The sequence below is a fragment of the Aedes aegypti genome, chromosome 3 (genome assembly GCF_002204515.2).
Source record: "Aedes aegypti strain LVP_AGWG chromosome 3, AaegL5.0 Primary Assembly, whole genome shotgun sequence".
Classification (NCBI taxonomy): domain Eukaryota; kingdom Metazoa; phylum Arthropoda; class Insecta; order Diptera; family Culicidae; genus Aedes; species Aedes aegypti.
Window position 1 is genome coordinate 151906918 of NC_035109.1, and position 19485 is coordinate 151926402.

A 19485-nucleotide genomic window follows, 5' to 3' on the forward strand; every position below is an offset into this window, starting at 1 on the left:
GAGCCTGATAAGCTCTATCCGAGAGAATGTACGGACTCAGTAATAGTCATGGTTGAAGAGTAGAAATTTGTCAGTGAAATTGAATTGGCAGTTGTAGGAATATTTTCTGATTTTATTGTTCGGTGGATTCTTCTGGAGCCTGATAAGCTCCATCCGAGAGAGAATGTACAGATTCAGTAAAAGTCATGGTTGGAAAGTTGAAGTTTGTAAATGAAATTGACTTGGCAGTTGTAGTAGTATTTTCAGATTTTATTGTTCGATAGATTCTTCTGGAGCCTGATAAGCTCCATCCGAGAGAGAGATGTACGGACTCAGTAATAGTCATGGTTGAAGAGTAGAAATTTGTCAATGAAATTGAATTGGCAGTTGTAGGAATATTTTCTGAATTTATTGTTCGGTGGATTCTTCTGGAGCCTGATATGCTCCATCCAAGAGAGAATGTGCAGATTCAGTAATAGTCATGGTTGGAAAGTTAAAGTTTGTAAATGAAATTGACTTGGCAGTTGTAGTAGTATTTTCAGATTTTATTGTTCGATGGATTCTTCTGGAGCCTGATAAGCTCCATCCGAGAGAGAGATGCACGGACTCAGTAATAGTCATGGTTGAAGAGTAGAAATTTTTCAATGAAATTGAATTGGCAGTTGTAGGAATATTTTCTGAATTTATTGTTCGGTGGATTCTTCTGGAGCCTGATAAGCTCCATCCAAGAGAGAATGTGCAGATTCAGTAAAAGTCATGGTTGGAAAGTTGAAATATTTAATGAAATTGAATTGAATTGAGGGTCAGTTTTTGTCTCAGTCACCATCTGATACTGACGGAGGATGGATGTGCTCCCCAAAGCACGGTCCTCCGTGAGGCGTCTTCTGGTGGCTGGACGGTTTTTTTGTGAAGGGGCTGGGAATCGAACCCATGACCTTCCGCTTATGAAGCGAAAGCGTAACCTCAAGGCTACAGACCCCCCTAATTGTTGAGGAAGTTGCATGCCTTTAAATGTTGCATGGACGCCTTGTCAACTGTGAAAAACCATTCAACGTGTTTCTCATAGAGAATGTTACGCTGAATGATTGTTCATCTGTTGGTGCTCAACCAGCTGGCGTACGAGGGGTCCCCCAGCTTTAGTTTTAGCGGTTTTAGCATATAGTAGCGATCAGTGACATAAAATTGAAATTCTAACGATGTGTGCCGATGGTGGCCTGGTTTAAGCGAGTGTAGTGGATGATATTGACGTTGTGATAATCAAATAAAAACATCAAACTAACTTAACAAAACTGTTTATTTCTACATCACTATATAGCTAAAAAGTTTCAACTGTCCCTAGTTTTTTTTTTTACAAAATTGCTATCAATGTCTTTTTTCGGTCAAGTCTTTTGTTTGAACTCAGTTTGATTATAACTACTTTATTCGCATTTGCTGTATCCGATGTATATCGATTAAAACAATTGAAATTTGCTCAATTTGAGCTACCTTTTATCACAAGTAAAATTAAATTTTACCTCTTTTTATTAAGTTCCTAACATTAAAAATCTTTAAAATGATTGAATTGTGTTTTACGTAAATCTAACTTTTAAAATTCTCTTAAATTGCTCCTGTGTTTAACCATGTTCTGCATTAATATCCCTACCCTAATGGCACAAACTAACTGTTAATTTGAGTGCAGTATAACAGTTTATTTTCCCTATTATATAGCCTAAATCCAATTTGTTAGCTGAGGCAAGCGCTAGACTGCACAGGATTATCGTGGGATTGATGTAAACGAAATTTGTATAAGTAGAAAAACGCATTCTCTGCGCGACTCTATACACTACGTAAGTATAGCATTTGGTTAAATATTTGTAGCCCCTTGTTCATTATTTAGCGATTTGAAGCGTTTGTTTGCGATTGTTCGATTTGCTCGGTTAGAATTCACAATCCGTTGCGTAAAATCCGTTCTCTAGTAGGTACTAACAAATACTTTAAAACGACGATTAAATCTTAACTCATCAGCCTTGCTTCTAACAGGTTCGATCTATGATGATAATGAAGAGCCAAAATCACCAGAAATTGGACGACAAATTTAAAGTGTTACGTCTACTTGTCTGCGCTTCATTAATAAACCGGCACTACTTCATTAGAATTTAGAATCATTGCTACCGAGTTTCTTCTATCATATATATCTTCAAGTGAATGGGATTTCATGAGAATAGGGCTCGTTTCCAATTCAACTGTTCAAATTTCTTGCATACAAGTTGGCGTGGCACTTGCAAAAAATGGAAGTCTGCTTCAGAGCGTTTCCAGCTACACAAAAATTTGCTATTTTTAATTTCTTTCCTCTGACACTGCCTGCTGATGAGATCACAATGAACCTTTGTTCGTTCTCTGCCGCAAAAATAAAACTGAACATTCAAAATCACCAATGGCATTCCCATGAAGAACGATTGTCCGTTAGGCTTCTTGTTTCTGGTTGAATCACACTGTATCAGTCGCGACTTCAGTTGGCCGGTCGGTTAGTCAGTACTTTTCCTCCTCCAGTTCCAGCTGTCGGGCGTGGCGGATGTTGTTCAAGCCGTGCGAGTTTCGCTTGATGGTGGCCGTGTCCGGGTCGTTGAACGACTTGGCCAGCACTTTGGGGGTGTTGTTGCCGAGAACCGCCCCGTTGACGTTGTTCGACTTGGTTAGCGTGGTGTGGCCGTTGGCGATCTTCGAGCCGCTGGCATCGTTCCGGCCGTTGAACGACGATTGGCGCTTCGGTTTGTGGCTCTCGGTGTACTGGAAGAAGAGAAGAATCGATTAAAATCTATTTGGACAATATGAGGCCGCGGAATTCCCACACAAGGGATTCAATGTCTGTCTATCTTGGATCCTTGCAAACAATCAACATAGTAGAGGTCTCGGGATATTGCAATTTTGTCACAATTTTGACAGACTCTTGGGTCATGACCGTGTCCTCCTCAAGCATGATCTGAGGTCCGTAAAGCACTTTCCACTTATAATCCATATGCGTTGTCAAGGTTGCAACGTTCCACCAGGAGACCCCAGCAAGTTGCCGGAGCACTTTACAAGGTGAGAAAAATGGACTCCAAGAAAGACTAAGGTTTCGATATCCAGTGTTCACACCGAAGCCAAGAAGACATAAAAACTAGGAATTTGAGGGTAATGGAGGTGCCTGTGGGACCCTATCCACGAAGCTGTGACTCCACAACGAAGACGAAACGGCTGGTTCGATAAAGAGTGCCAGAGAGTTGCCAGAAGCCGTATACTTGTGGCCGGTACCCGACAGAACAGAGAGAGGTACAGAGCAGCGAGAACCGAAGAAAAGCGAATCCATCGCATAAAAAAAAGGGAGCTCGAAGAAAGTGTGGTAGCTGAAGCTCAAGATGGCATGAATCGGAACGATATGCGGAGATTTTATGCAACGGTCAATGGCGCGCGGCACAATACCGTACCAGTGCCCGCTATGTGCAACGATCGAGAAGGAAATTTGATGACCGATAAAACGGTGGTGGCTACTAGGTGGAAGATAATGCAATCCAGAGAATGTGTGCGGATGCCGATGCTGGAATGCAGTAACAACGGCTATCACTCACATTATGCTAGAATCGCAGCGCCAAGAGTCGGCTGCAGAGGATTAGTCCGGCCGAGGCTGGTCCCCTGTAACATTGTTTAAGTCGGCTAAGAGAAGCAGTTTGCCTAGGCTACTTTTGCTGTGTTTTTTTTTATTTACGAACTAATCCAGCGATCACGTTCGATATGTAGGCTAGTCATATCGAATTCGTCCATCGTGCGCCAGAGTGTCGGACTCGGAATTTCCACTACCGACTAAACCCACCTTCGCCCACGAGCCATTCCTCCCGAAACTGCCTCTTAGCATTACTTCATGGGGGAGGCTATTGTGCTTACCAGCACTGCTTCTTGCTTCACTTTCTGCGTGTGACTCACGTGCATCTTGTGCTCCTGTACTTCCCTTGTTCTTTTCATACTGCATTTATAGCTGGCGTCACGCCAGGGATATACTGCCGGTTCTGTGATTTTTACGCTTCGTTGCACTGCTGCTAAGCGTTTGGGGCTGTCATCTTGCCAGAGCCCTGCGCAACTTCTGCGCCTGCTGCTAATCCACTGATTCTCGAGCTCTCCAAGTTTGACCAGTTGGATGTCGAGATCGGTCCAGCGATTCCAGTTGGAGGATGGCTTCCGGTTTACTGGTGCCCCGACGACTTAAGCCGGTGACTCGCTACGGACCACTCCGAATAGTCCCTGACAGTGAATCTATTTTTCTCTGACGGCAGAAGAACTCCCAAACCGATGCTTTCCGGACAGATGTGAGTTCGGTCCAGCGATTCCGGTGGATGGAAACTTCCAGTTCACAGGCGCCCCTAAGATCATTTGCCAGTGCTGTTTTGCAATGTACTAAGCTAGTCCCCGGCGGAAGGACATAGCCTACTCTGAAGCGATGTTGGTCGGTTAAGTGTCGGTGTCGGTCCTGCAATTCCGGTAGGAAGATGAATTCCGGTTTGCAGGCGCCTCGACGACTTATTACCGATGCTACGCTACGCCCACCCTACTCGGATCTAGCTTACTCCAGTCGCGCCCGTTGGTCTCCTTCATATGCTCGCTTCAACAGACTGAATTATCGAATGCCGAGATCGGTCCAACGATTCCAGCTGCCCCAACGACATAGAGCCATGTGCTGTCCGCTGCGGTAAGTGTCGCTGCTTCTCTCGCCATCTTTGTTGTAACAGAGACACCACCTGGACGATTGTCCGGTTTACCACGCCTCATTTTTCTTCGTCAGCACACATTCTTTGACGATATTGTGCATATTGACGTCATTGCCGACGACGGATCTCAAGTCAGCTCGCTCATACTCGAAGCGCGCACATTCGAAGACTACGTGCTCATAGGTTTTCTCAACAACGCCGCAACTGGTGCAAAACGGCGACCTTGCGTATCCAAACCTAGTCAGGTATTTTTTGAAGCAGCCATGATCAGACAAAAACTACGTCAAGTGGAAATTCATTTTTCCGTGTTTTCTGTTTACCCACATCGACTGGCACGGAATTAGCCGGTGGTTCAATCTACCGTTCTCAGCGCTATCCCACTGCTGTTGCCATTTCATATGACTCTTTTCCGAATTTACCGCGTGTCTCGGTCCGTGTAGCACTCGCTGTCCTCTTCGAGTTGAAGGCTTATATGGATCAATCCTGCAATTACCTAGATTGCCTCCGATGATACGCACTCGACACACGCATGGCCATCAGTCTGAACGCACTGTTCAGCCGGGAGCGGTTTCTCTTCGTATTCAGTACGGGGCCAGCGTATCTAAGTATCGATTTTGACGCGCTCGCCAGTAGTCGCTTCTTGCTGCTGCTAATCGCTGAATTGCTGGGCATGATCCGGGATAGAGCTGATATTGTTTTTACGCGGCCCCCTAACATGCATAATCGACATGGCTGTTGAAGCTCAGTCGATCATCGATCATCACTCCCAGGTGTCTGACTTCCCGCTTTGAGTCGATGGTACACTGTCCAACCGAGAATCCCGCATGCTGCACTGCCTTTCGGTTGCTTATCGTCATTATTTCGGTTTTGTGATGGGCTAACAGAAGCTTCTTCCATCGCAACCCATTCTTCCACTGCGTCTACTGCCTCAGTAGCAGTAGCAAATATCTCTACTTCTTCTAGTGATTCGCCGATGACGACGAGCACCACGTCATCCGCAAAGCCGACGATCTTCACACTCCGTCATACATAGCTTTCCAGAGAGTCGGGCCAATAATTGAAACCCGTGGAACGCTCGCCAATCTGTGCACCGATTCGGAGATCGCAGCACAAATGGCACTGTTAAAAGCATTTTTTAGGTCCAGAGTGACCACTTCGCAGTACCGATTACCTCTCCTCTCTTGCCTTCACTTTATCTCCATAGCTTCCACGACCATTTGGATGGCATCAAAACCGTTTTCTCCCTCCGTCTATTTTGTAAGCCTGTTTAGGATTACTCGTTCCAGCCCTTTGCCAACTGTATCCAGCAGATATGTCGGTCTATATGCTAAAGGATATCCAGGAGGCTTGCCTGGTTTCGGCAGTAGCACCAGCTTCTGTCGCTTCCAAATATTGGGGAAGTTACCCTCATCGATACATTTTTGCAGAACTGTCCTGAACATATCGGGGTTTTCTTGAATTACTGCTTTCAGAGCTACTTTGGGGAAACCGTCTGGTCCTGGAGCCTTCCCGGTTTTTAAGGCTTTCGCCCCCGCGATCAGCGCATCGTTCGTTACCCGGGCTTCTTCTTAATCACCATCCCGAGATCCGTACGGTGTGAACGGCCAGCTCGTCGGTTCGTGCTGCGGGAATAGCGCTTCAAAGATAGTCTTTGTGTTCTCCGGATACTTATCGGGTGGTACAGCTGGGCCCCTTAACATCACCATTGCAACTCTATAGCCATCACCCCACGGGCTTCCTTGCTGAGCCTGATTTTCCTGTTGGGAGCGGCTTTTGCCGCCTTGTACGCTGGTCTTCGATCTGCTCTTTCAGCGTCCTAGCACGAAAGCAGCTTGCACGCAGATCGGCAATCGTCGATTTGCACCAGTTGCCTGGGTGGCGACTATATCTCGGGCATACCCTCCCACAGCATGGTTGCACCGCACGCTCGTGCTAATGTTGCTGTCAACTCATTCGCAGTAAAAAGCTGAGCATTGTGCTCTAACCTCAACGCCTCAACGAACACCTCCTTGTGAAACTGCGACATTTTCCACCTCCGCTCCTTTGATTGTGTCACACGCGCTTCCAACTGCCGTCCGCTACCAATATTGTACCGAATTGCTTGGTGGTCACTGTGGGTAAGTCACTCACACGCCAGTTCAAACTTCCTGATAGCTCAGGGCTACAGAAGGTTACGTCAATAATTGACTCTCGTCCATATCGACGGTATGTGCTGGTGGTACCATCGTTGGCAACATCTACATTTAGCCTTGCTAAGGCATCCAGTAAACTGTTCCCTCTTGAGTTGGTGAAGCGACTGCCCCATTCTATGACCCACGCGTTGAAATCGCCGGCTATGACGACTGGTCTACGATTTGAACTGGTCACTAGACCATTGCGGAGGTGCGTAGCAGCTACAGACGAAGGATCCGTTAATTTTGGCTATAACAAAGCCTTCATCTGCATGATGCACCATTTCTTGGAAAAAATATCGTCCCACTGTCCATATCGCCACTGATTTTACGCTGTCTGCTATCCAGTTCCCCTTCGACGGCTGGGACACGCTATGGCTCCGATAAGATACCCCAGTAACAATGATAGCTGAATAACAAATTATTCAGCTGAAATGAGGTTTATACAGCATCTTTTCAGCTGAAAAAACTATTTTCAGCTGTCAATGTTACCTGGGTAGTCACATCGCACGTGTTGTGCTGTGCCACAGTGGTTGAGGTTAATTTGCATTCCCTCCACTTTGGTTCAGTAGCAGTCACCTTTATGAAAGCAGGGCTTCGCAGGCCTCCTGTAACGTGGTTGTTACTCTCTCCGTTAGCGCAGACTACACTTTGCAGAATCTAGCAAGATGACCGTACTCGTGGCACCTATAGCATGCTTCCGGTTTTTGAGAGACACTCAGTGGAAATACCGACCAGCCTACTTTAATTTTCCACGTTTTTAGTGTGCTTTAATGGCCACTTCATTTGGAAGCTTAATTGATGATATTAGCATTCCAGATGGCCCCTTCCTTATGCGGATCAGCATCTGAACTTCCCTTAGCTCGCACTGCTCCTTCATGGCAACCCTTACATCTTCGTCCGTAAATATTGCATACAAGTTCTTGCATTCAAGGACCGCCTCCGGGTACATGGTTCTCACTTGTACCGTATTACCCATGATTTTCTAGGTTCTTCTGCTACATATGTTAAGTGTTATATGCACTGGCCCCTCCCCGAAGAAATACCGTAAGGTGGTTCCGGAGAGATGAGGGACTGAGGCCAAGGGTAATGTCTGAGCACTCTGTACACCACTTGAGCAATTCAATAGCAGTAGCTCAAGTACAGTGCATGGGTTGGTTTTAGTGGGTCATCCCCAAACTCCCTGAGTTACTTTCTCAGGCGTCTGCAGATTTGCAGATTTTCCCTCGTAAGAAAAAAATACTTCTGAACGAGATCAATCCGAATGTCAAATTCGTACGAAGGTATATATAGTCAGTGATACGGGTCTACGCAACTTGAAGCAACAGGCTGTTTCAAATGTCCTGCGTATAGAAAGCCTATTGCAGCATGACAGTAGTGGATTTGTTTGTTTGTTTTTTTATTAACGACACTTTACACGTAATCCGTGCATTCGTGTCGGATATTTATACAAATTCGTTAATTAATTATTCTAAGCACCTAATTCATGAGTTCAAATCAAATTAAATTATTAATTTTCCTAAGCTTTCTCGATCTATTAACTCTCCAGCCTAAATCAGGAGACTGTTTTCTGTCCAGTTCAGAATCTTCGACCGCACCGAGTGTTTGCATTTCTTCTTTCTCTTCGCTCGATGGTCTAGCCGACAGCCGCCGTTTCGTGGATGTTTCCAGTTCGCTGCCTCGTTCACTATCGTCGTTGTCGTCGTCGTCGTCATGCGGTGTTGGCGAGTGTTCGTCGTCGTTGTTCGTATGGTTCGTTCCATCTTCAACAGTAGAGCTGGACGTTTGTTCTTGATGTGTTGTTGTACTGTCCCCTTTCTCGTGACGGACTGGTTTCGATTTGTCGTCTTTCGAATAGGTGACGAGTGTATGCTGTTTGTCTATTGTTATTCGCGATGGCACCGGCTTCTCCATCCTCATGCGTACAACTCGCACACCGTTCGGAATTCCCGCGAAATACTTTCTCCACAACTCGTTGTGGATAGAGATGACTTTGCCATACTGCTGCATGTAGTCGGATATGGTGTTGTTAGACATCTGCGGTGGTAAATCGTGGATTCTAACAGTGGTAGTGGGACCATCCACGTACATCGGGATGTAGTAGAGTATTCCCTGATACTCAAGGTAGTGTCGCAAATGATGCTTTTTTGCCAGGCGTGGGGGTACGCCTGCGTCCCGCATTTCGATGTACAGGCAGTTGTCAAGGTTGTGCAGCTGGATGTTCCTTACATCGGTCATGTCGAGCTTAACGACATCCTTGAGGAACTCCTCCACCTGATCCGTTAAAATACGATGCGGCAGAACACTGAAATCAACAACAAGAGTGTTTTTTCGATGCGAAGACATCTTATGTTTCGTAGCAGTGATCGTGGGGTACTAGAACAACGAGAGCTATAAAGAGCTCTGTGAAAACACGTCTATCGCGCACGAAAAGCGGCTGTCAACTGGACAGTAGTGGAGTTTAGGCAGATAAGTTCGACATTGCGACATCGCAATCTTCCATGGCAGTCCACAAAGGAAACAAATTATAGAACCGGTTGGCCAAAACGACGACAACGCAAAGGAACGCGACGATCAAGCTATAGTGTAAGACGAAGGCCTTTGACAAGGACCTTTTCGTCGAAACACTTCGTTTGGACAGCGATATCTAAAAGATGGTTATGATGAAGTTGTCAAAAACGATGGGCGGAGCGTGTGACACAACAATTTTGAGCGATGTTGTGGAGAACACGTTTAACAGCGCTTGCCGGAAATCATAACCACAGCGCTGCCCGACCATAGAGCGCCTAATTTCCACCATTTTAAATCCTCGTCATGGCCACAGGACTTCACGGTTTTTGTTCAAACCCATCATCGCGGTTTGGCTAGTGACCACCGTAGCCCACCTGCGTTGACCCTACTCGCCAATACTGTTCTAGTACTGCATTTGGTCTCTCGTTAGTGCAAAAGGTACCCAAATTTGACAGATCCCAGTACACTTTTCACGGCATCCTAGTTTACCTTATGAGCCATAAAATTTTGAGCGACTGCAAAGGACATGGAGGTCTTTAATTTGTCTTTGTCTGTACCCCACAGAACATTCGAGTGCGCGTGGAAACCCAGATTTTGCAGTGAATCCATGAATCGCTTAAGCCTCGAGTCCAGTCATCATACCCGAGGAGTGCACGGGACAGGCACGATAGGCTGCAGCCGAAGAAGAAGAGTAGTGAAGGAAGCATCGTCCGCTCCTGGCTAGGAGAGAAGGAGAAGTTTTAGCGGTCAGTGAAGGAGTAGTGGAGAAGGTGCTGTAGTGTGCAGGGCTCCGAAAAGTTGAAGAAAAAGTAAGGTAATAGGTAAGGTGGTAGGAAAGTGGGAGGAGTCGTCCGATATTGATGATGGGGAGCAGAAAAGATCAAAAGAAGCGGAGGAAATCAGCAAAACAGCATGACAAGCTATGCCTGAAACAAACCGAAAAGCATGGTCGGTCATATATTAAAAACGTTTTTTTTTCTCTGATAAACAGGTGAAATCAACTCACCTGTAAAAAAAAACTGAACTGCTACGGCAAATGAAATGTAATATGTTGTTAACAAAATGTTAATTAATTCTTAAATTTGTTTTACCAAATTAGGATGATAGTGTTGTATAATAACACAGAACACCTAGATATAAGAAATGAATGTAATGTTTAGAATGATACTAATAAAGAAATTTTAAAAAAAATGGTCGGTCATAACTCAGTAGTAGTTTCTAGTGAAGTTGTAGGAAACAAGCGAAATTGAGAATCTTGGTGGAGGTTAGAGGAGTAAGTTTCAAAGATATATTCCAGTACATAGTCTCGCACTTTGGCACACGATCGACGGTGAGTATTTCAGCTTGGTGCACAAAATGATAAGCGATCTTGACCTTCGGAATTCCATGATCAGTATGACGGTGCAAATAATGTCAGGTCGCCGATGAACCAGACGCCGACCTTCGACCGGAATCGTCGGATCGACTTTGTCACTCGAGTTAGCCCGATGAAAAAAAAAACAGTGCTTTGGGTACATAGGACTCGGCAGTACAGACTTCTCTCAAACCGGAACTGGTGGAACACCTCCGAGGTTGAATAGTAAAAGAGAAAAGAAGAAAAGAAGATGAGAAGCAGCGTTAGACGGGCGAGTAGTAAAAGGCTGAGTGGGGAACGCTGTTAGCAGAGTAGTTACAGAAGAAGCGGAGACCCAGAACACAGCGAAATGCAAGGTCGCTCATCCCAGTAGCAGTTTCTAGTAGGATACTAGGAAACAGGCAAAATTGAGGATCATAGTGGAGGTTAGAGTATGGTTCGAAGTTATCTTATCGGTACAGAGCTCCTTAATTTGAAACACGATGGACGAATTTGGTAATTTGGAACGTATGCTGGGTTGACGTTCTAAGTACATTGCATGGTACATTATTCGCTGTGATGAATTCTTTTTGCGAGCACTTGGAGAGAACGCACAGCGTTTGGTTTTTCAAGAATCCACTAAATATGGTTTAAACATAGCTTCTGCTGTGTGACCAACACTGTATACTTACATCTTTAGTCGGCAGTGAAGAGTACTGATTCGGGTAGGATCCGTAGCATGGCGAACCCTGAATCGCTTTGATGCCCTTATTCTTTTTCTTCATCAGGTACATGGTGATGAAAGCAGTTCCAGCACAGCAAACGATGATAAGCGACGTCACTCCAATAACGATTGCCATTATCGAGGAGGGTTTCGCTGTCAAGGCGTGAGGAATTTCTACAAAAAAATCGGGAAGCAACGATTATCAGAATGTGTTGTGATTCAAATCCTTATATACAACTTACCGTTACTCATTTCCACTTGGCACTTGCGAATCTCGCGATCGCTGCCCTGACACATCTTCTGATCCGGCGTCGGTATGAGACACTTCCGTGTCCGAACCTTCTCATCGTCCGTGTTGCAAGCAGACCACTCACTCCACTCACCCCAGCCGAGGAATGCTGAAATTGTTTCAAACCCAACGTTAATGAAGTTCAGTTTTCAATCGTCAAAATCACTTACAATCGCAGCTAGGCATCTCACATGTATCGTATTGAGTGCTTTGTCCTTCGCAGTCATTTCCGAAGATCACGTTGCCCGACATCGATAGACACTGTCGCGAACGAGTTCGCGTCCCAAGCCCACAGGTCACCGAACATGGTGACCAATCGCTCCAGCAGCCCCATTCACCTGCGGAATCAATCATAATAGTTATACCAATCCGAACAGTCTTCAAATTATGGAAATCCTTACCTTTACACGGTTGAGCATTACAAGCTCGCGCCATCCTGTTGATTCCGTCGCACTCCGCCTTCTCGCACGTTCTCGTCCGGAACTGTTGTCCACCACCGCAGGAAGCGCTACAGCTGCTCCACGAGGTCCACTCGCTCCAACCATCTTCGCTTTCGCTTGCACCGTAGCCGCCGTCACTGGATCGCTGACAAGACCCATCGGCGTGGCATACCCTCGTTTCCTCCTTCGGACTGATCTTCAACAGTGACGAGTCTGCGATCGGTGCCTTGCACGTGTACCTAAATCGTTTCTCCACGTAACCCCCATTTGGTAGAGTGCCATTCGATACAGTTAGCCAAGGTGTCCACGCTCCCGTTCGCTTTACATCCGGGCATTGATGCGTGTTGCAAACTTCGTAGTCCAAGTGGCATCCCGGGCACTCCATACCTCCGTTCTGTGGGGTCGGATCGTCGCATTTCCTTCTTCGGATGCGATACCCTCCGCCGCAAGGTGTGCTACATTCTCCCCAGACTCCCCATGGTCCCCAACCTCCATCAATCGGAGGTTGTTTTGGAGCAGGGCACGGAGGCAAATGTGAACAGTAGATTTCCGCACGATCTGGGCCAACACAAACTCGGCCGCCATGAGCAGGCTTGGGATTGCCGCATGTTCTTCGCCGTGTTTTGACCGCCATTCCACAGGTTTGCGAGCATGCTGACCACGCCGACCAGTCGGTCCAACCGCCATGAACGGTACAGTTAGTGACGGCTATACTCATTCCCGTACACGATCGTCCTCCATTTTTAGGTGAGGGATTGTCACACGTTCGGGTTCTACAGAGGCAAGAATCTGCGTTGGCGGAAAAGTCTTCATTGGTGTTAATTGGATGAACATGTCCATTGGATTGCGCACATTTACTCCAGTCGGACCAAGCGGACCACCCTCCGTCGACGGGAGCAGTTAGCACAGGACATTCCGTAGCATTTTGTATCCAGTACTTTGCAAGAGTATCTCCGTTAGGTGCGATCGTGCAAGCCTCTTGTAGTTCGTTCCATCCACAATACGGATCCATGGAGTTTAGACAACTCAACCTGGACAAGTGCCGATTACAGTGATGCGAGGATATCCGGCTCAAAGCCGTGTCAGTGCCCACATACAGAGAGTCCGTTTCTTTCACGTATTGAATGGTTCGGATCTTAGATTCACTGCTGGGCTCGGGACGCCAAATTTCGACAACGCACGTTGACTTCGTCCTTGGTAGAACGGATATCTTCTTTATGAGACCTGCATCCGTTGCTACGTAGATAACGTGAACTCGTTCGTGAAGTTTGGTTGGAATCACATCGATCGCGATGTGATTGAACCGTTCCAGTTTGGTGTAGTGAAGGGGCTGACCGATGATTGGCTGAACTGCTTGGTCCATCAGTTGATATTTGGACGAATCAATCAGCGATACATGGCGGGCAGTTGGTCCAGCATGGCATTCGAAGTGATCACGATGCTGAGCATCTTGTCGATGCCAAGCCGAACCTAGCGATTCCTGGTATTTGAATGCTCCGGAGAACGCCGTGTGGATGGCTGACATGTTGAAGGCGCAGATTGCCGAACCATGGATGCTATTCCTATTGGGATAAATATGTTTAGTCTTCTATTCAATCTGAATGGCAGACAAATACTTACTCTGGAGTCGTGAATGTAGCGTACAAGATGCCTTCTTCCTGCGAGTAGACCATACCTTGTACTTCGTTGAAGTAGAACGGATAGTCTCCCGGCAACGAACAGTTCAGTCTGGCCTTCACGAAAGACGTCCAATTATCCTTCAGAATCTGGGTACCACCCGGATCGTTCTTACAGATTCTAGCTATCCTAGAGTAAACGATTTTTCCACAGTTGATATACTCCACCGCAGCTTCCCTGAACACAAAGTACACAAACTCTCCATGTTCAAAGCTTCCGACAAACTGCGGATCGTTCAACCACTTGGAGTTGTACTGATTGGTACGTAGCATTCGGCTTCCCTCTTGTGTAACATCCGCCCTTAAAATGGCCGGATCGGATCCGGAGAAATCCGTCGTCGTTCCCACGTACAGTTTCCCATTGTCAGACATGTGCGCCGTATTGTTCGCGAACGGGCTGAACGGGCACTTGGCAACGCCCTTGTCATACCGCGTAACCGTTAGGTTTTCCATTTGCCGCCAGGAGCAGTACGGACTGAAGGCATACGTTCCGCAGACGTACACTCGGTTGCCGAAATTCTCCAGCACCATGATATGATTTCGGCACGCTTCCTCGCTTTGGCCCTTGTCCAAGCAGGTATTTCGCATCGCCAGAGTCACCTCCCAGGGCATCTTTTCCCGTAAGTCCAGATGCAAGGATAGGCGGTACAGGTTGTCTCTGAAAGAGGGTGGAAATATCACCGAGTTAGTAAGTTTTATTCGAATGATTGGAGTTATAAAGAAAATCAGTTTAATAATTTAAAAACTCATGAATTCTTCCTAGTGAACGACACCAGAATTAAAAGTTGTTTTCTGACACCACAAATTGTAATTTATCATTTAAAATTAATTCTACAGGCATCAAGAAATCAACTATACGTCGCAGAGGGTTTTCTCCATTGATTTCTGAGTGAACTCTTACAGAAGTCTTAAGTGTTGCACTCACCTAGGGCAGAAAATCAATATTATGATGCCTAAAACAACCTGAAGTATCTCATATAGGGACAACTATTGAATTCGTCGAGGATTTTTTCAAGAAACTCCATTAAATAAATAATTAGGTTTTTTAAAGAAATTTCTCAAGGATTCCTTCATGGTACGATTGAACTTACTTACAATACCAAATTTGTCGCTTATTCGCACGAAAAATCATGTGAAAATATGAATATTACTGCATTCCCGCTATACATCACATAATCGAGCATGAAATTCATGAAGGTTAAGTAATTTTCCACTTTTCGTAGCTAAATCTGGCATTCCCTTTATGTGCATGTGAATTTCATAATGATTTGACATTGAACATTTTTCTGAGAATTTTTGAATTTTAGCTAGAAATCTGTATCCTTTGAAGAGATCTTGAGATAAAGAAACCTACTCAAAAATTCCAAAATTATTTCAAAAGATCAATAACGTAATCAAATACCGGTTTTTGAATATTTACAAAATAATCCCATAATGGCTTAAATAATCCAAGAATTATTATAACAAATCTAAAATGTCTATCGGAGTCCCAGAATTTCTTCATAAATTTCGGAATTCCAAAGGAAATCCGAGAATCTTGGATGGCTTAGTTCTCAAGTGAAGTTCAGCATTACCTTATAAATACCTGAATTCTCACAGACATCCAAGGATTCCTAATAAACAACATGCTTACATGCTTACTGGAATCTCAGAATTCTTAGCTTAGCTTAGCTTAGCTTAGACTGACTGCACATATCAATGGTTGCTATTCCGTGATTGACCGAAGTCAGTGAAAATGCACAAAGAATCAACTAGAAGTTCGGCTGGGATTGGCCATAATCTTCTTCAGTGTGCATAATTCAGTGCCTCTATTTATACATGGTCAATAACGGCGCCGGCCACGTCCTTACAGTCAGGTGGGATTGGGGGAAGGACTGTTAGTGTGTAATCTTTGCTATTTGGAGACCGTGTTTGCCTCTCCATCTCCACAAAGGTTACTGGGAGGGATGTTTGTTAATGGGAAGGATCGTTGGGTCACAGGATTCACTTTGATAAGCGATTAGACCATGATAAATAATTATTTGTGAGATATAAACATGCTTATATGTAAATATAATATTTTCATTTGATATGAACAATATCTATGTTGAGAAAAAATATGCCGACACTTGAGGTGACGAACCTTTCAAAGTTTGTTGAATAAAATGAACCTTTTGGAAGTCTACACTTGAAGTGTCGAACCATTCAAAGTTTTTTTTTAATTACAAAAATAGAAGGTGTTTTTAATAAAAAAAAAATAGGCAGAAATAATTTGTGAATCAGAGTTTGTGTCGACACTCACAGTGACGAACCATTCATATTTTTTTTGAAAAATCATATTTACGTCTCACCGTTTTAACGATTAAAGGTGCAGTCATACATATTTTATAGATTAGAAACAATAGCATGAAACGAGCTCACCAATTGATCCGTCATCCTTGAGCAGCAACAATCCTCTTTCAGCTTCACTCGTTTGCTCAGCTATATAAAAGCACTCAGAGAAAATAGGCGCGCAACCCGTGAGGGGAAACAACTGACGACTGCTGGGGCTTTCTTGACGCACTCCCCAGGAGCAAGCGTCAATGTCGGAAGATCAAACAGCACTAATCGAAAGCGGCACTTTTTCACTTTACTCGATCGACGCGCGACATGTTTGATCCTGTCCTCATCGCCGGCCACGGCAGGAGCAAGCGTCAAGGTCGAAGGATGAAACACAACTCCTTACTGAATCTCAGAATTCTTTTGGAAAACTCAGATTTTTCACGGATATCTCAATATATCTTTCGGAATATCAAAGCTGACATAATTTTCCCATGATTTTTACTCAAATTTTAATCATTCTATTCAGTTCAACAATCTCAAAGCATGAGTAGCTTGAAGCTAACTACCAGTAGCTCTGTAGTGCTTTTATTCATCGCGTTGTTTGTAGTATGTTCGAAAGGTGTAGTGAAGTAAAATATCACAAACATGTTCCACATGTAGCATGTACTACAGAGGACTCAACTTTACTAAATTTTATTTATACCGCCCAATATACGTCAGTAGCACAGCATAGGAGATTCCAGCAAGTAGCAGGAGTACGTCGCAAGATGAAAAACAGGACTAAGATATACAAAATAGAAATTCAAGTTTGATGCAGATGAATCTTTCCATGAAGGACGGGACAAATGTGCAGGACGATGATTTGAAATCTGGTGAGGGTATCGAATCTGCAGTTAACTCTGCTGAAAGTGAAAAGAAGACGCTGAGGTTGTAAAAACGAGGTTGCCAAAAAGGCACTAAAATGCGGATGAACAAGAAGAGACTGGCGTGTCCTCAACCCTTAAGGAATGTGCCATAATAAGCCGTCGAAGAAACGTTAAAGAGACTCACCAGGAGCAGAGCCGTAGCGTGCCCTCATGGCACCCTTGGCGAACCTTCATATGGGCGCCCTTGGCCAAAGTCTTATTGTGGTTTATTTGGTAAAATACCTACAAGTTTGTAGGAGAAGTGTAGAGTAAGGTGGGGCAAAAGTTCGACCTTAGTGGTATAATCAATGTTTCCAGGAAAACAATAGCAGTTAAAACAAAACAAATACCATACAGTGAACCGTCAACATATTGGCTATAATTTTGGCTGAACAAACTTGTGTCAAAATATTTACCCATTTTTATTTATAACAGTTTCAAAATTAATTGTCTTATTCGAACTTTTGCCCCACCGATGGGGCAAGAGTTCATATCTAGTGTGGAGCAAAAGTTCGCTGGCTAAAACACAAAATATCGATCCTTTTATGATAGGCATACTTTACACCAGCCGTAAACTTAAGTTTGATGAAAAATACACACTAAATTTTCATCAAAAATGTGCCCAAAACCTGGTTAATTGTAATATACTCAAAAATAGCAGTTTTTCACAAAACTATCTCTTGCCCCATTCGAACTTTTGCCCCACTTTACTCTACTCGTACAAAGTAATTCGGATCAATCCATAGCAGCTGTCAAATAAATTTTGTTATCATAAATTGAGTCGCATAAGAGTATAGATTAGTTCGCAATAAAATCTACACACTCGCATTGAATGTTATGTTTCATCATATAAAATATACACGTATATCGCCTCCACTTTTGTACGTATAGGGCCTTTTCACGACATCTTATACGTGAAACATTGCACATATAAGCATCGCGTAACGCAAAATATTATTTCATCATACGTGCATTCTGGTTGTCTGGGAATGACTCATCTCAATTGATCATTGTAATGATAGGGGAGAAGGTCCATCAAGAATCATTTTGAAACTCCATTTTTAGGTAAAATTGTCGACAAAGGATATTGGCAGGCTTTCAAACTTGTTTTAAGACTCACACTTTGAATGTTTTCGAACCTTGTTATGAATTATCTTCATCAGGACCACCAAAACTTTTGAAGTGCGGGTTCAATCACAGAAAGAATATAGTAAAACTTGTTGGCACACAAACATCTCAACTATTTTAAACATTTTCGTAGAGACAATTGTCAGTTACTGGAAATATTCTCAACAATTCTCTTTTTTGAAACAATAGCTTAATTTACAGCTTATAACTCACGTTTGCTTATTACCGTAATGAATCTAATCTCGCAAAAATCTTGCTCTAAGTTATGTGAAAATTTGGTCAAAATTTTCGAGAATCTAAGGAATTGTTTATTCGAATCTTATTAGGCATTCTGTAGAATTCTTTCTGGATTGTTCAAAATAGTTGATCAGTTTTCATTGAAAATTTCTCCCAGGATTTCGTAAAAAGTGTAACTGTGACTATTCATATTCTGTAATCTTATTGAATATGTCTCTTCCATTTTTTTCATGTTTGTCATGCATTTTGGCGCCCCCTTAAGGCTGGCGCCCTTGGCGGGTGCCAACCTGGCCAACCGCACGCTACGGCACTGACCAGGAGAAGACAAGATTCGAAAAAAAAAGTCTAACGAACAGGATAATAATGTTTCAAGAAAAGAAGGAAACGACGAAGCATGAAGAAACGCCAGGAGCCTAATGGAGAAAAGAAAGAAACACAGCGAAAAACACGGAAAGTATACGATGAAGCTAAGAGGCGGTAGTATAGAAGAGACTTCCACACTGGATAGAGGTACGATTTGGAGAATTAGACCTATTATTGCTTCGTGGCATCTATTAAGGAGTGTTCAATAAAAAATGAGAATTTTGTCAGTTGTAAAGTAAAATAAACATTTTTTTTTTTCCAACGAATTCAGTATTTGTTTTAATTAAAAACATAATGTTTATTCTCCAAAAAAAAAAACAATAAATATTGGAAAAGGGGCCTTGATCAGCCGTACGACGCAATTTAGTCGCGATGCTGATGCACTGACGTCCGTCTTCCGGATCCAATTTCGGATGCTCATGGTCGTTTACTTGCCCCGACAATTGTTTTTGCTTACTAGTGTTTAAAAAGGATACTGGTAACACTGGCTTTTGTATCGTCAAGGTTTTTTTTTTTGTTTTTTTTTTTTATAGGCACTCCGTGCTCGTGGCCACTACTGTGCCGGACTCAGTTGATCTGTAGCTTCTTTATCGATACAGATCTATTTTCAACTTATCTATATTTACATCTAGTTTCAATCTCTCCTACTCTTTTACTCTCACACCGAGCAGGTAGGAGAGAGCTCTGCTATTAGTGAGGCTAGCTGCCTGCGA

At 43.9% G+C, this 19485-nt stretch overlaps 1 protein-coding gene across 4 annotated transcripts in view; it reads right to left on the reverse strand.

Moving 5' to 3' along the window:
• Nucleotides 1–1255: 1255 nt before the first annotated feature.
• LOC5569656 (semaphorin-5A) overlaps nt 1256–19485 on the reverse strand; it is a 613002-nt gene continuing 594772 nt past the window's right edge. For all 4 annotated transcript variants that reach the window (XM_021852111.1, XM_021852110.1, XM_021852109.1 and 1 more), the window contains exons 6-11: nt 13783–14496; nt 12124–13724; nt 11893–12060; nt 11676–11831; nt 11402–11607; nt 1256–2745 (exon numbers count right to left, since the gene is read on the reverse strand). In XM_021852111.1, the coding sequence (XP_021707803.1) occupies nt 2488–2745; nt 11402–11607; nt 11676–11831; nt 11893–12060; nt 12124–13724; nt 13783–14496 (3103 nt within the window). In that variant the 3' untranslated portion in view covers nt 1256–2487. The remainder of the gene's footprint in view (nt 2746–11401; nt 11608–11675; nt 11832–11892; nt 12061–12123; nt 13725–13782; nt 14497–19485) is intronic.